The sequence below is a fragment of the Ostrea edulis genome, chromosome 5, assembly GCF_947568905.1.
Source record: "Ostrea edulis chromosome 5, xbOstEdul1.1, whole genome shotgun sequence".
Lineage (NCBI taxonomy): Eukaryota > Metazoa > Mollusca > Bivalvia > Ostreida > Ostreidae > Ostrea > Ostrea edulis.
This window is the reverse complement of record NC_079168.1, coordinates 68,230,495-68,248,147: the sequence shown is the minus strand read 5'-3', so window position 1 is coordinate 68,248,147 and position 17,653 is coordinate 68,230,495. Positions and strand designations below refer to the sequence as shown.

The following is a 17,653-nucleotide window of genomic DNA, read 5'->3' as shown; positions in this document are numbered from 1 at the left end:
TATCAGACACTACCTGTACTATCAGACACTACCTGTACTATCAGACACTACCTGTACATGTACTATCAGACACTACCTGTACTATCAGACACTACCTGTACTATCAGACACTACCTGTACTATCAGACACTACCTGTACTATCAGACACTGCCTGTACTATCAGACACTACCTGTACTATCAGACACTACATGTACTATCAGACACTACCTGTACTATCAGACATTACCTGTACTATCAGACACTACCTGTACTATCAGACACTACATGTACTATCAGACACTACTTGTACTATCAGACACTACTTGTACTATCAGACACTACATGTACTATCAGACACTACCTGTACATGTACTATCAGACACTACCTGTACTATCAGACACTACCTGTACTATCAGACACAACTTGTACTATCAGACATTACCTGTACTATCAGACACTACCTGTACTATCAGACACTACCTCTACTATCAGACACTACCTGTACTATAAGACACTACATGTACTATCAGACACTACATGTACTATCAGACACTACCTGTACTATCAGACACTACTTGTACTATCAGACACTACATGTACTATCAGACATTACATGTACTATCAGACACTACATGTACTATCAGACACTACCTGTACTATCAGACATTACCTGTACTATCAGACACTACCTGTACTATCAGACACTACATGTACTATCAGACACTACTTGTACTATCAGACACTATTTGTACTATCAGACACTACATGTACTATCAGACACTACCTGTACATGTACTATCAGACACTACCTGTACTATCAGACACTACCTGTACTATCAGACACTACCTGTACTATCAGACACTACCTGTACTATCAGACACTACATGTACTATCAGACACTACCTGTACTATCAGACATTACATGTACTATCAGACACTACATGTACTATCAGACACTACCTGTACTATCAGACACTACCTGTACTATCAGACACTACCTGTACTATCAGACACTACCTGTACTATCAGACACTACATGTACTATCAGACACTACCTGTACTATCAGACATTACATGTACTATCAGACACTACCTGTACTATCAGACACTACCTGTACTATCAGACATTACCTGTACTATCAGACACTACCTGTACTATCAGACACTACATGTACTATCAGACACTACTTGTACTATCAGACACTATTTGTACTATCAGACACTACATGTACTATCAGACACTACCTGTACATGTACTATCAGACACTACCTGTACTATCAGACACTACCTGTACTATCAGACACTACCTGTACTATCAGACACAACTTGTACTATCAGACATTACCTGTACTATCAGACACTACCTGTACTATCAGACACTACCTGTACTATCAGACACTACTTGTACTATCAGACACTACATGTACTATCAGACACTACCTGTACTATCAGACATTACATGTACTATCAGACACTACCTGTACTATCAGACACTACATGTACTATCAGACACTACCTGTACTATCAGACACTACCTGTACTATCAGACACTACCTGTACTATCAGACACTACCTGTACTATCAGACATTACATGTACTATCAGACACTACATGTACTATCAGACACTACCTGTACTATCAGACATTACATGTACTATCAGACACTACATGTACTATCAGACACTACCTGTACTATCAGACACTACCTGTACTATCAGACACTACTTGTACTATCAGACACTACATGTACTATCAGACACTACATGTACTATCAGACACTACCTGTACTATCAGACACTACATGTACTATCAGACACTACCTGTACTATCAGACACTACCTGTACTATCAGACACTACCTGTACTATCAGACACTACTTGTACTATCAGACACTACATGTACTATCAGACACTACTTGTACTATCAGACACTACCTGTACTATCAGACCTACTTGTACTATCAGACACTACATGTACTATCAGACACTACCTGTACTATCAGACATTACCTGTACTATCAGACACTACCTGTACTATCAGACACTACCTGTACTATCAGACACTACATGTACTATCAGACACTACCTGTACTATCAGACACTACATGTACTATCAGACACTATTTGTACTATCAGACACTACCTGTACATGTACTATCAGACACTACCTGTACTATCAGACACTACCTGTACTATCAGACACTACCTGTACTATCAGACACTACCTGTACTATCAGACACTACTTGTACTATCAGACACTACATGTACTATCAGACACTACCTGTACTATCAGACACTACATGTACTATCAGACACTACCTGTACTATCAGACACTACCTGTACTATCAGACACTACCTGTACTATCAGACACTACATGTATTATCAGACACTATTTGTACTATCAGACACTACCTGTACATGTACTATCAGACACTACCTGTACTATCAGACACTACATGTATTATCAGACACTGCCTGTACTATCAGACACTACATGTACTATCAGACACTACCTGTACTATCAGACACTACATGTACTATCAGGCACTACCTGTACTATCAGACACTATCTGTACTATCAGACATTACCTGTACTATCAGACACTACCTGTACTATCAGACACTACATGTATTATCAGACACTATTTGTACTATCAGACACTACTTGTACCAGAAGAGTTGATCAAGTTCCATGTATCATGTATACATCATACCACTTTTTCAATATTTTTTACACAAGTAATGTTTGAAGTTTAAGTTGAACTAGATTCATAAGACAGTAATACCCGCATGTAAATGTTTGCCTGTAAATAACCTCTCCGTCGTACTTCATAACTAGCATGCAAGGAAGCCAATGGTTACCATATCGCATACATCTATATTCATGTTGCATATGTCAAGATGCATTGAGTATTGTGTTGGGCAAGCACCGTTGGGTCATCCAAAACCTTATTTCATAATTGTTAAACTATATTTAAAGCAACTGAGGTCCTGACCCTTAAACCATATATATTCCTGCTGCACATCAAGATGCATTGACTACTCTGGTGGACAAGTGTCTCAGGGTCATCCCAACCCCCATCATTTTTGTTGAAATGTCTTTCAAATGTTTCAGATTTCAACCCTTAATGTAAATATATATTCTTGTTGCACATGACACAACGCACTGAGCACCAGGATTTTGTTCTCGTTTTTCCACTCCTCAAGGTGAAAAGGAAAATTCCGAAAACTTATTGCACATCTAAAGGACACAACAATCATCTCTCAAAAGATGATTTTGTTTTGTTTGGGTTTTTTTATAGAAAAATGTCGTTTTTCAACCCCATTTGACCCCCAAGGCGAAAATAAAAAATTCAGAAAAGTTATTGCACATCTACAGGACACCACCAATCATCTTCCAAACGATTATTTGGCTACTGCGTATGAAATGTAAGAGTAATTCTGGGAATCAGGGTTTTTTGGGGGGGTTTTTTTTTTCTTTGTTTTTGTTTTTTGGGGTTTTTTTTGGGGGGGGGGGGGGGGTTTGTCGAAACAACGTCGTTTTTAAATCTCATTTAGCCACCAGGATGGAAATGAAAATTCCGAAAACTTATTGCATAACTACTGAATCATCTTCTATAAGATGATTTGGCTATTGCTTAAGATATATGAGGAGTTTTGGGATCGAACCAGGCATTTTAGAAAAAAAGATCGATCGGTTTTTACCCCCTTCCCATGTTGCCCCCAGAGTAAAAATGAAAATTCTGAAACTTTTTGCACATCTACAGGATACTACCTATCATATTCCAAAAGATAAACAGGTTACTGCTCAAAATAAGAGGAGCTTGAGAAAGAAGAAAGTGTGATGTACAGACGGACGGACGGACCAGAGTGACAACAACATACCCGAACTTTCTTTAGAAAGTGTGGGTATAATAATACCTGCATCTGTTTTAACAGAGAAGTTTCCATCACATATATCGATATGAACGTGGATGGTGCCTTTCTTGCATTATTTAAACACAATGTATAGGTATTTCAATTTTTGAAAGAATCTTTTTGAAACTAGTAACGCTCTTGAAAATTCGCCAATTTTTAACCCTTCAATAATTACAAAGTCGGACAGGCTCAGTTTTGAAAAAGTGGGGAAAAAACTCTATCTCGTTATAACGAGTTCATATCTCGTTATAACGAGTTAGCAATCCGTTATGATGAGTTAGTATCTCGTTATAACGAGTTCATTATCTCGTTATAACGAGTTCATTATCTCGTTATCACAAATTAATCATCTCCATATAACAAGTTCATATCTCGTTATAACAAGTTAAAAATCTCGTTATAACGAGTTAATTATCTCGTTATAACGAGTTCGTATCTCGTTATAAAAAGTTAGTATCTCGTTATAGCAAGCTAAAAATCTCGTTATAACGAGTTAATATCTCGTTTTAACGAATTAGTTATCTCGTTACAACGTGTTCATATCTCGCTATAACGAGTTAGTAATCCATTATAATGACTTCTAGTATCTCGTTATAAGAATTAATTTCTCGTTACTTATAACGAGTTAATTACTTCGTTATAATGCGTTGATATATCGTTATAACGAGTTAATAACGTACATGTAACAGATTGCTGATCATTAACTCGTTATAAGACAAGATGATTAACTCGTTATAACAAGATACTAACTCGTTATAAAATCAAAGAACATTCGAGTTTGTGTGAACCGGAGGGAATTTCGTATTGTATAAGCCCCTACCAGGGTACTTATATTTTTTACTCCCGAGATCGGAAATCTTTTTGAGTCTATCTGTCTATCTCTATGTCCGCTATTTTAACCTTGGACATAACTTTTGAACTATAAATTTGTGGTGAAGACTGAAGCCGAAGGTCTAGGTCATTGCTATGTGACCGCTTATGTTGACCAATGTCATTCATCAAGGTCATATTTGCCACAACTGAACGTTAAAACATAATTACAAATAAATCGTGTTATATTCTATTCGTTTAAAAATCCGACTGCCATCTCTCTCTCTATTTAACCACCCACCCCACCCCACCCCCCTACACACACCCCAACCCCAACAAAAAAACACAACAAAAAACTAGATACATCGGGATCGGGATCCATAATTTCGCAATCAAATATGTCTGCGCCCTTTCAGAACTCATTGACAAGGTGAAATTTATTTCAAATTACAATGTAAAATGATTTTATGATTAAACCAGAAATTCTGATTCGTGAAGCTTAAGGTAATAACTATGCCGGTATCGGATTACTTATCTTCCCTGGGAGACAATCCTTATTTCGGTGCAGGATTCGGGCTATTTGGAGTGGGTTTTGCAGCTTCTCTGCTCAGAAAAGGAGCTCAGTTTGGTTTTGTTTGGTTTCGGAGGAACTGCATGATTACTTTGGAAATTCCGAATAGAGATAAGAGTTACCACTGGTTACTTAATTGGATAACGACGCACGGGACTCGCACACATCACGTCAGTGTAGAGACAACCTTTAAGCAAACTGAGACAGGGCGCATTTACACGAAATTTGATCTCATTCCCAGTCCAGGGATCCACCTGTTTTGGTATAAAAACAACTGTATCAAGGTTGAGAGGTCTGTGGAAAAAAGTGCTGTTTCGCTACAGACTGGAAAACCGTATGAAACTGTTATGTTAACTGCGTTAGGGATCAATAAAAACTTGTTTTTAGATATACTAGAGGATGCCAGGACTTTAGCTCTTGTGAGTGAAGAGGGGAGGACAGTGATGTATACTCCTATGGGTGCAGACTGGGTTCCCTTTGGGTATCCAAGGAGGAAAAGACCAATAGATTCTGTTGTTCTGGATCAAGGATCATCAGAGAAAATATTAAATGACATAAAAGAATTTACTAAAAACCCAAAATGGTATTATGATCGTGGTATTCCATACAGAAGAGGGTATCTCCTGTACGGACCACCAGGCTGTGGGAAAAGCAGCTACATCACAGCACTAGCAGGTAATTCTATCATCCAGTGTTACTGTGTTCATCATTCATGTAGAAGAGAACCAATTTAATATATATGTATGCCCTCCTGTGTAATGTCAAGAGTGTTGGAAATTAGAGAGGACCTACAATGTAGAAATTAAGATCATAAAAATAAAATTGTAAGGAAAATCAGCACTCAAAATAATCTGGATTATTAATACTTGAAGACAATCTGGCAAGAATTTATATTTCAAGAATCCCAGTCTATGCGAAAGTTTTTTGGACAACACAGGACATTCAGTCCAGTGTAATCAATGAACACACAGGACCGAACCAAATTTGTCAGACAGAAAAACCTAATGTAAAAAAGTGAAGCACATGAAAATGCAGAACCAAGGAAATTTTATTTATTATACTAGTAATACTTTACCAGGGATCGCTTCCGCATAATACTTTAGACGGTCTATGCGGTTTTAATCACGTTCAATTACATTTTTGGATTTGTGCGATATTTTTTTACTTATATAACAAACATTTAAATGACTCCATGTCAAAATAGTAAAGCTCAAAACCGGACACTGATACATCAGACATTCTGGTCCAGTGTAAAAAATGACGCATAGACATGAGGCACTGCACATCGGTCAGGTCCGACGTCTTTCACATAGACTGGAGTCCTATTCAAAACATCAGTCTGCACTGTTCTGTATGTTGTCTGTTTACTGTTTGAACAGGACAGCTAGATTACAGTATATGTCTGATGAACCTGAATGACAGAGGAATGTCAGACGATCGTTTGAATCACCTGCTTACAACTGCTCCAGAGCAGAGCATCATACTACTGGAGGATATAGACGCTGCTTTCCTCAACAGAGACTTGGCCAAGGAAAGTAAGTTACATGTGGTGAAAAGTCATTTCAGAATTTCTAGTAATTTTAACTACCACTGATTGACTGAAAAGGTGGAAATCCAACAATTATCTACTCGACATTCAACTTAATGAAATTTGATATGGATAACAAGAGTACCGCAAACAGTACAACATATGCCTGTTAGACCTTCAGTGCAATATTTGTATTCAAGATGAGAAAAAGTCCAGAAAGCCATTTGACCTACTTATAGCCCTAAAATAGATCATGGTGCACCAATCAAGTTGAAATGTGAACCGATCATGTATTTCTCTGAGAGGGAGGTTGTGACAAAATTTCAGGGCAATACCTGTATTCATAATGAAAAAAAAATCTGGAAAACTGTTTGACCTACTTTTACCCCTAAAGTAGGTCATGGTGCACCAATCCAGCTGAAATGCAAAATGTTCAAACTCATATTCTTCAAAAAGGTAGATTTTGGCAGCAATTTGGCTAAATTTCAGGCCAATATCTGTATCAATAACTAAAACACGTTTTTCTACTAAGTGATACGACTTTGACATTTGACCTCGAGAAACATTAGTCATGATCCTCCACTTGGCACAAGGTGTATGTGTACCAAGTTTGATGGCCCTAGTCCTAACAATTCGATCTGTATCCTGTCTACAAGGTTTTCCTACTAAGTAATACTATGACCTTTGACTGTGAAGAACAATAGGTATCCTCCACTTGGCATGAGGAGTTTGTCAGTCCTAGCCCCAATAGTTCTGTCTGTATTCTGTCTACAAGATCAACTGATACTATGACCTTGACAAACAATAAGCATCTTTCTCTCATCATGGTGATCAATTGTACTAAGTTGTAAGATCCTGGAGCTTACGGTTTTATTTTGTATTTTGCCTACAAGTTCCAGACAGACAGATGGATGACGCCATACCATAATATGTCCTGTCTTTGACGGGCGTATAAAAAGTGGAGGATATGTACAACACTTTTGAAATTGAAAACTGTCAAGATCTACAGATTTGCAGTCAACATGCTAACCTACTGAGCTACTCAGTTGGGCAAAAGAATAGACAAATATTGCCGATATTCGTATTTTCATTCATGGTTGTAAAGGAAGTCAGCCATTATAATGATGTAGTATACCTCCTTAAGACTGTTTTAATTTTGGGATATTTTCAGATCCAACAATGTATCAGGGTATGGGTCGATTGACACTAAGTGGACTTTTGAATGCATTAGATGGTGTGGCATCGGCAGAAGCTCGGATCATATTTATGACAACAAATTATATCGAAAGGTACAGTTAATGAATACAATGTAAATAGTCCCAATCTAATTAAAATTAGATGTTAGATCTGCTCGCATAATGAATGCGAGTACGTGAGCGGATCTAACATCTAATTTTAATTAGATTGATACAGTCCGAGTGTATTATATTTTTTTTAAGGTCACATGAAATGTATGAACATTTTTGAACTACTCGGAAATTGCTCGGCAAATTTTAACCAAAAATACTGTGGAAGGTCCTTTGGGCATAGGAAAACAAGAAGTGTGAATTTCATTGTCTCTGCTCTTCTGAGGGAATAGGGGTAGGACAAAAATTTCTAACAATAGTACATTCTTCAAAAATCGTCATCATTCCTGGACATCTGGCATAAAAATTGGTGTGTAATTATACTCTGAGCATCGGAAAGCCTCTTCCAAAATTGTGAAATTCATAGTCAGGGGAAATATGAAAGTCCAATCACCATCCATTCAAAAGTTATAACTAAGGTTATAGTTTTGGGGAACAGACCAAAATCTATATGCCCAGCAATTACGGGGCATAAACATTAGAAGAATTATGCATCCTTTTATACCACAAGGGCATGCAGTTCTCAGAATTCCAAAGATTTATTTTTGCACCATCTGCACACAGCATTTCTAATAGATACATTATGTTGTGTGATAGACAGATGACTGTCATGGCCCATTGTTCCTTTTAAATTTTCATTGCTGTTAAAGTCACATAAACCTAATTTTCTCAAACTAAATGGAATGATTTGCATTTCTTAGACTTGATGCTGCCCTCATCAGACCAGGACGAGTGGACATTAAAGAAATGATTGGTCATGCCACAGACTATCAGTTGCAAAAAATGTTTGCAAGATTTTATCCGGAGGAGGGGGAGGTGGGTGGACAGAAATTTTGTTCTCTTGTGAGACAGCAGAATAGGGCTGTGAGTGCTGCCCAGGTGCAGGGGTTATTTCTACAATACAAGGACAACCCTGAAGGGGCTCTGTCAAATGTAGAATTACTGTGGAAATCCTAATAGGAACTCGGTTACGTTTTATATGACAAGGATGTGTAGCAAAATAAAATTATACAGGTAATACCACCAATACTGCTTTTGTTTTCAACATGCAGCTCATTTGTATGGAGCGCCAAATTAACATAAACTCAAATAATTCAAGATATCTTCAATTATTTGAAGATATCATCAATTCAATTATTGCTCTCTTTAATTGAATTAATGCGCGCAATGGAACTCGGTGGGATCAAGAAAAACTTCCCAGATATCTGAGGATTTGAGATATCGAGGGTAAAATACTTATATTTAAGTGGTTGGGACTTCCGAATCACTTTGAGATATCAGTGATTGAGATACAGAGAGCAAAATAATCCCCTAGGCTTTGGTGTTACCACTTCCCAGTGCAGTATTTTAGTTCCAATATTAGTAGTTCCGCTTGGATCTAAAAACTTTTCTAACAGTAACAGGTCATTCCAGTCCCATGATCAACCCGTCCCCAAATAGTTCTATCCCTTAGTCATTCCGTCCCCAGTTGATCTGGCCCCTAGGTTTTAAAAAGATTTAATCTATGGCCCATAGACAGATTGAAAATGAACATAAAAAATAACTAAAAATCGAACAAATTTTTAAAGATGAAACCTTAAAAATATTTTACAATTATGAAGAAAAATAATGATTGTTTTCTCTAATAAAATTAATTTAAGTAAAATTTTGTAGAACATATTTATACAATGTTACCATCAGAGACAGGAATGACATTCCCGTGTGTGCTTATTACGAAAAGGCATATTGTAAACTACACACGGCTCGGAAAAGACGTGGTGTTGGGTAACTTGACACTGTGGACGCGAGGTGATAATTGTATATGTTGGATTTATTGTATCTTATTTAACGTCCCTCTCCAGAATTTTTCACTCATATGAAAACATCACCAATACTGATAGACTTCAAATTTAGGCCTCTGCTCGGCGCTTACAGCCATTGAGCAGTGAGGGTTCTTTAGCATGCCACACATACTGTGACACAGGGCATCCGTTTTTAAGGTCATCTCCGAGGACCCGTGACAATCACACCTGATGCTGGGCGTTTGGCAATGGAACTGTCACTACCTGTTTTAATTATTAAGGTCTGTCACGGGTGGGATTCGAACCCCAACCTTCCACATGCGGGACGAATGCTCTACCTCTAGACCAGAGTGGTGTATATGTCGGATAATGAGAGAATTTCTATTTGCCTAAATATTTTTTTTTAAATAATGATTGAAGAAAAAGCATTAGTAGCCAATTGCTACTATATCCAGACTGGCTTTGCTGTTTGATCGCCAGATAGAATTATTGAATAATAATAAGCTTGAGTTCATTAAGTATTTCAGTCTAAAAGCAACATAATTATCAGTTGATATTAATTTTGTCAAGTGAAATTCGAGGAATTAATACATTATCTTTTATTTCTTCAAACAATATTTTGTTATTCATCACACATAAATGAATTTAACATTCCATTACATGATTGGTAAACAGAAAATACCCATAAAAAGTATATGGGGACAGACTGACTTCGGTATTTGTAGCCGAAGTGACTTGGGGCCTGATTGACATTCATTTCTAACTATGCTTTAATTAATGCATCCTACATACAATTGGTAAGCCCATTTTGTTGATGGTTTGTAACTTACTGCACATCAATAACAAAATATTGTAGTTAGGAATCAGAACATGCACTGACCTGAAGCTTCCTCAGGAAACATGCTATACACAAACAAGAATATTTCACTTTCTTAAAAAACTTTTTATTCTGATCTTAAAAAAACAAAACATTTTTAACAACCACTGACAAGTTTTTTTTGTATACAGTTAAAGGATTGATAGACCCAACATAAAAAAAGTGCATCTTGTAAATTTGACTATCAATCAATAAAATGTCCCACAGTAGTTTTGGTATCTTTAATATGAACCTACACATTTAAACAAGTCACAGTTACTACAGCCGATACAAGATCGGTCAGAATGAGATTCACATGTTTACGAAATTGTAAGTACACACATGATCTCAAACTAAAACAGTTTCCACCACTGAGAGCTCTTTTAATCTGGATCTCTAACTGTAGAACCTACTTTAGCACTACACTGTGGCTCAGCGAGGAGAAGTCTGAACCCAGGCATCAACCTTTTTTGCCCTACTTCTCTTGACTTTGCGCCGTGTTGAAGGCTTTGAATTATTGCCTGTGAATGAAAAGAGAAAGTGGCCGAATTCTCACATGACAGAAACTGTTGAGGGTCAGAGATTTAAATGTGTGAACTGTAAAATATGGGTGATACATTTGTAAAATCACTAACAATAACGGGTACATGTACCTGCAATTCAAATTCTATATAATAAAGCCTTTCACAAAGGTAAGGCTCAAAATTATAAAAAAAAAATTATTATAATTCAAATACCCCTTGCATCCTTGTTTATTCTTTAATAAAATGGTTTCATTTAACCCAGAAACAAAGATTCAATTTTTAAAAACAACCATATTGCACATCACTAATTTTGCAATATGATTTGAACTTTGTTACACATTGTATAGAGAGAGAGTACACAAACATCAAATCATAAAATGGAACATGTCTGAATCCAGGTTGTACCTTTACTTGGAGACTTGACTGGACTTTTGACAGTTTGAACTTTCGCTGGACTTTTTATTGTTTGAGGGCTGTTTACTGAGTCTCCTTTCATTGGCGACTTGATGCTTGCTCTGGATGCCGTGGCTCTGGGAGTGCCCGTCCGAGGAGTGCCCCTACCCCTCGCTGTCTGGGGCGTGCCCCTACCCCTCGCTCTCTGGGGCGTGCCCCTAGCTGTCTGGGGAGTGCCTTGTCGCGGCTTGGCGGCTGGTTTAGGTGTATGCTGAAGAGAGCCTGATGTGGTGGCTACTTTCGGAGTTCCTCTGACTTTTTTCTTTGGAGTAGAACACTCGGAAGCTTCTTCACTTTTTCTCTTCACACTCTTCTGATAGAAAACCCCAAAACAAATACATTAAAAAATGCTGCAAGCAATACTCGATTGCACAAAGTTTTTAAGGATGAAAGCTACTTATATTTATTGGATGAGATGCAATACATGTAGTTTGTATGCGACATCTACAGAACGTACACATTCTCCTAACAGAAATAAAACGAGTCTGGTTTTTGTGTGAAGGTTAGTTCAAAGTCACAATCTTTTAAAGGAACTGATTCACGATTTCTGTTATTTTCACATGCAAACTAAATTATTTTCACATGTGACATAATATTAATTGGCGGATTGGCCCCCACCCCACTCTTTTGGTGGTAGTAATGAATGGTAAAAATGTAATAATGAATTAACTGATCAATTGAAGGATGAACGGAGCCCCCTCCCTCCAATTTAGGAGTACGAAGTTTGGACAAAAGAGACATTTTAGGTTCCTTTTCTGCTTGTCAACAATTGTAGAAGACAATTTCTCCTCCGACTGTCCCTATACACTGAAAAACGATGCTGCGTGTTTGCATACTATTCTAAATCTTTCCAAAATAATCACTCAGCGATACGAAATACATTGTTTTTGCAATTGGCAGCCGCCATATATAAATTAAGTGCCGGCCGCCAGATAATAACTGGCTGCCGCCAGATAATAAGTGGCGGCTGCCAGTTCAGTAAATATTAATTCTATACTCTTGCACCTATCGGCTTCCGTAGATATCTGAAGTATGAATGAAAAGAATCCATCTTTAGGCAGCAGAAATTGGAACCAAAGGAAATCAAAAAGTGTATGCAATACCCAAACATCCTTTATCACAACACATGTTAAATATGATGATAAAGACAACTGAAAACCATTGATATAATGATTACATGGACAGTACCTTTGATATAATGATTACATGGACAGTACCTTTGCAGAAGTCCCAGCTACTGGCAGATGGAGTTTCCATTCATCTTTCACTCCTAATTTCTTTAATCCATCTTTAAACAGTGTCTTGTATTTGTTGTAATCTGGTTTCTCCTCATAACCCAATTTTAATATGAGAGTCAGAAACTTTGATATTTCACCTAAAAAAAAAAAGAAGGAAAATATTGAATACCTAGTACTTTTAAATAATGGTGATACACCATCTGTAGACAGCATATTAATCTTTGGAATACATGTAGAAACACTTGTTATGTACAGAGTCTGAGTTTTATTGTACAGTGTGATACCGGGTGTAGAAACACTTGTTATGTACAGAGTCTGAGTTTTATTGTACAGTGTGATACCGGGTGTAGAAACACTTGTTATGTACAGTCTGAGTTTTATTGTACAGTGTGATACCGGGTGTAGAAACACTTGTTATGTACAGAGTCTGAGTTTTATTGTACAGTGCGATACCGGGCGTAGAAACACTTGTTATGTACAGAGTCTGAGTTTTATTGTACAGTGTGATACCGGGTGTAGAAACACTTGTTATGTACAGTCTGAGTTTTATTGTACAGTGTGATACCGGGTGTAGAAACACTTGTTATGTACAGAGTCTGAGTTTTATTGTACAGTGTGATACCGGGTGTAGAAACACTTGTTATGTACAGAGTCTGAGTTTTATTGTACAGTGCGATACCGGGCGTAGAAACACTTGTTATGTACAGAGTCTGAGTTTTATTGTACAGTGTGATACCGGGCGTAGAAACACTTGTTATGTACAGAGTCTGAGTTTTATTGTACAGTGTGATACCGTGTGATTCTCCCTTAGAAAAACAAGCTCTCATCAGGGCAGGGATGTCTTCCATGTATCTAAAAAAAAAATTAATTTCACAAATTAAATAAACGTAACCCAATGCAAGGACACATATCATGAAAATAACTACATGTACTATAAATAAGACACCCCTGGGCCACATTGCTCACCTGACAATTTTTACCCTTGTAGTTTTTTACCCTCTTAGATTTTTCCTATACAAGCACATGTATATAACAAATATTCTATTTCAGCCTCATTCTGACCATGGGGCCATACAAGTAGCATGAACAAATCTGAACATGAGAATACTTGCATATTGATCTGTCTGTTTGTACCCTTGTGGTTTTTGGAATTTTTTTAAAACAAGAAATGTTTGTAAAACATATATGCCCTTCCCCCCATGGTGCACAATTGAAAAGGGTTTTACACATGCATCATTTAATTGTTAGTGCCAAACCATTTCAAATTATTGAGCAGACAATATCTTCCTATGTTAAGAGTGGATTGACCATGTGACCTAAAAATCAACAGCAGTCATCTACTCCTTATGCTGTACCAGTGTACCAAGTTTGTTGTCGTTCAAGCAATTAATTCTCAAAATATAGGAAACAATATATTACTATGTCCAGTTTAACCCTTGACCTTTGACCATGTGACCTCAAAATCAATAGGGGTCATCTTCTCCTGAAGATGTACCAAATTTGATGTCTGTCAAGATGTCTCTCAAGATATTGGGCGAACAGTATATTCCTATGTCCAGTTTGACCTTTGACCTCAAAATCAATAGGGGACATCTTATCCTGAAGATGTACCAGTGTACCAAGTTTGATGTCTGTCAAGCAAAGGGTTCTCAAGATATTGAGCGGACAGTATATTCCTATATCCAGATTGACCTTTGACCATATGACCTCAAAATCAATAGGGGACATCTTCTCCTGAAGATGTACCAGTGTACCAAGTTTGATGTCTGTCAAGCAAAGGGTTCTCAAGATATTGAGCAGACAGTATTTTCCTATGTCCAGTTTGACCCTTGGCCTTTGACCATGTGACTTCAAAATCAGTAGGGGTCATCTTCTCCTGAAGATATACCAGTGTACCAAGTTTGATGTCTATCAAACAAAGGGTTCTCTAGTCATTGAGTGGTCCATATATTCCTATGCCCAGTTTGACCTTTGACCATGTGACCTCAAAATCCATTAGAGTCATCTACTCCTTAGGATGTACCAGTGTACCAAGTTTGATGTCTGTCAAGCAGAGGGTTCTCAAGATAATGAGTGGATAATGTCTTCCTATGTCCAGAGTATATTGATCCTTGACCTTTTGACCTAAAAACCAATAGGGGCCATCCTTTACTCCTAACCAACTTACATATGAGATATCATTACGATCAAGTGAATGTTTCTCAAGATATTGAGCGGACAACATGTGGTCTACCAACCAACCGACATACCAACCAACAGGTGCAAAGCAATATGCCCTTCTTCTTTGAAGGGGGGCATAAATATCATTATGATGAAGTGAATGGTTCTCAAGATATTGAGCGGACAACATGTGGTCTACCGACCGACAGGTGCAAAGCAATATGCCCTCTTCTTTGAAGGGGGGGCATTAAAATTTCATTTATGTAACCAATCATTGAATCCCTATTGCAGCTAATCTCTGGAGGGGTGGAGATTGGTATCATTATACCTAATAAAACACTACAAGACGATGCCTTCTTATCAACTTGAAAATTTGTGCCCTCGCAATTCATTTAGAAGATTTTTTTTCTATACTGGGCATGTAACAAATGTTTGACTTTGAGCCCCCAGAGATCCTGATATGAAGAAATCTGAAACTACACTAAATGAGGATGCTTCCATATTTTAAAAATTGACTACCTGTACCCCTGTGATTCTTGAGAAGATATCATATTTTTTCCGTATATAAAAAAAATGATGACTTTTGAACCCCTTAAATGGCCCCATCCTAGCTTTGATGGTCATGGTGTATTAGGATGCTTATATAGCAATTTGATAATCTGTGCTATTGCGGATCTTGAGATGAGTTATTTGAATATCTGAGGGGAAGGTATATAAGCAGTTAAAGTTTCAGCTTTATTTGGTTTCTTGGGATGATCTTTTTAAAATACCCACTCCAATGACTCCAAATATGGTTGAAAATTGCCCAGAGGTTTTTAAAAAGTTGAAAATGTGAAAAGTTTACAGACAACAGACAAATTTTGATATAAGTTCAAACAAGGATTTCCCCATTCTTAAATGATACATAGTATTTCCTTTTAATGTTTTGGCTAGATAACATCCATTTTTTTTTTTTATCCTTTGATCTGATAGTCAAAATGATATGTAGGTTACATATGAAACATCATATCCATGTATTTACAATTTATTGAATATTAGAACAAAATAGGATTTTGAAATTTTTTCTTTTCAAAAAATAAAGTGGTAAATGGAATTTAACAGCAAGACTGGCTGTTTATCTATTTGAATTTTAATGCAAAAGAATACAAGTAGCTGTTTTATACTAGACCCAAGGACAGCTACGAAATTAATCGCACAGTACCTGATTTTAGAATCTGCTACGTAGTTTTTATCCAATAATTTATCTTCCCATGGCAGTTTACCACATAGCCATTGTAACATACAAAAAGCTAAAATCTCCATGTCTCCTCTCCGAGAGGGGGCTGAAAGACCAAACCATGTAGAAATCAGGTTTATTGATTCTTTTTAAATGGATTTATTTTGACTTCATCAAACATATTGGCATACAATCACATAGGACACAAAATTAAAACAACAAAAGACAAGAGATGTATATTAAATCAGTTTTATACAAGAAGCAGGCTTTCAAGTGATGTTTTGCAAAAAATAAGGGCCATTTTTAGGGCAAAATTATCAAAATATAAGGGCCTTTTAAAGGATTTTTAAGGGCTTTTTAGACAAAAATAAGGGTTAAATTTACAAATCAATAGGAAAGAAAAAATATTTTACTCACTAATTGCAAGAGCAATAATACAAAAACTAATTACCCACTCAGAATATCATACCAGTGGTCATCAACAGCCATATTCGGCATTCAGCACAAACCATGATATAATTCAGGTGGACTCCCATAGCTCACAATCAATGATGAATATAGCTGATAACCATCAAGATGTCTTCTGAGATGTACATTTAATCAACATATTCATTTTCTGAAAGTATACTAAGACTAAACTTAATAAATTCCAACACTTACACTGTACTTTATGTCAAATTTATTTAAACTTTCAAAATTTGAAAATGTAGGAATTTCAACAAAAATTAGGGCTTTTTTTAGGATTCTAAAGCTCAAATAAGGAACATAAGGGCTGTTATTGAAAAATAAGGAAAATAAGGGCCTGCTTGAAAGCCTGAAGAAGTCGTAACAATTACAAGTATGCCACTAAAGTGCTGCATTGGTGCACTGACATACTGAGTTACAGGTACATAATTATGTAACCTGTTATTATAGGTTATAACTGTACAGTTTGTACTCTACTTCTAGAGCACTAAACATGTTATAAATGGCAACATTCAATATATTTGAAAGATGTCTGCTAAAACATTTCAATTCAATCCTAGATCAAAATCTATTTAATATTATGATGGGTTTTTTTTTGTTTTTTGTTTTTTATCATTTTCTAAACCCAAACTCCATTAAACATAAGACAAATTTCATTATTCAAAAGATTTTTTTCTGTCTGACTAAAGTCAGTTCCTACTATTTCACTGGTAATGCAGGGAAATAGTAGAAGCTGGCTTAAAGGGACTGATTCACGATTTTTCTTCAAATTTTGTTTTTAACTTAAAATGATCAAAATCT

The 17,653-nt window shown here is 36.7% G+C and overlaps 2 protein-coding genes across 2 annotated transcripts in view; one reads left to right on the top strand and one right to left on the bottom strand.

Moving 5' to 3' along the window:
- The first annotated feature begins 5,076 nt into the window (after positions 1 to 5,076).
- LOC130054724 (mitochondrial chaperone BCS1-like) lies at positions 5,077 to 9,186 on the top strand. Its single transcript, XM_056165282.1, has 4 exons — positions 5,077 to 5,960; positions 6,665 to 6,820; positions 7,985 to 8,102; positions 8,861 to 9,186. The coding sequence occupies exons 1-4, from the start codon at positions 5,228 to 5,230 to the stop codon at positions 9,114 to 9,116; spliced, it is 1,263 nt and encodes a 420-aa protein (XP_056021257.1). The 5' UTR covers positions 5,077 to 5,227; the 3' UTR covers positions 9,117 to 9,186.
- A 1,676-nt stretch (positions 9,187 to 10,862) lies between these two features.
- LOC130054723 (serine/threonine-protein kinase VRK1-like) overlaps positions 10,863 to 17,653 on the bottom strand; it is a 28,080-nt gene continuing 21,289 nt past the window's right edge. Inside the window, exons 9-13 of the mRNA XM_056165281.1 lie at positions 16,373 to 16,493; positions 13,805 to 13,863; positions 12,991 to 13,148; positions 11,726 to 12,086; positions 10,863 to 11,317 (exon numbers count right to left, since the gene is read on the bottom strand). Coding sequence (XP_056021256.1) covers positions 11,229 to 11,317; positions 11,726 to 12,086; positions 12,991 to 13,148; positions 13,805 to 13,863; positions 16,373 to 16,493 — 788 coding nt within the window. The 3' untranslated portion in view covers positions 10,863 to 11,228. The remainder of the gene's footprint in view (positions 11,318 to 11,725; positions 12,087 to 12,990; positions 13,149 to 13,804; positions 13,864 to 16,372; positions 16,494 to 17,653) is intronic.

Excerpts from the sequence above, each read along its gene's own strand:
- LOC130054724 (XM_056165282.1), top strand. The coding sequence starts at position 5,228 with ATGCCGGTATCGGATTACTTATCTTCCCTGGGAGACAATCCTTATTTC. Across the intron at positions 5,961-6,664 it reads CTACATCACAGCACTAGCAG|GACAGCTAGATTACAGTATA; the intron begins GTAATTCTATCA and ends CTGTTTGAACAG. Across the intron at positions 8,103-8,860 it reads ACAACAAATTATATCGAAAG|ACTTGATGCTGCCCTCATCA; the intron begins GTACAGTTAATG and ends TGCATTTCTTAG.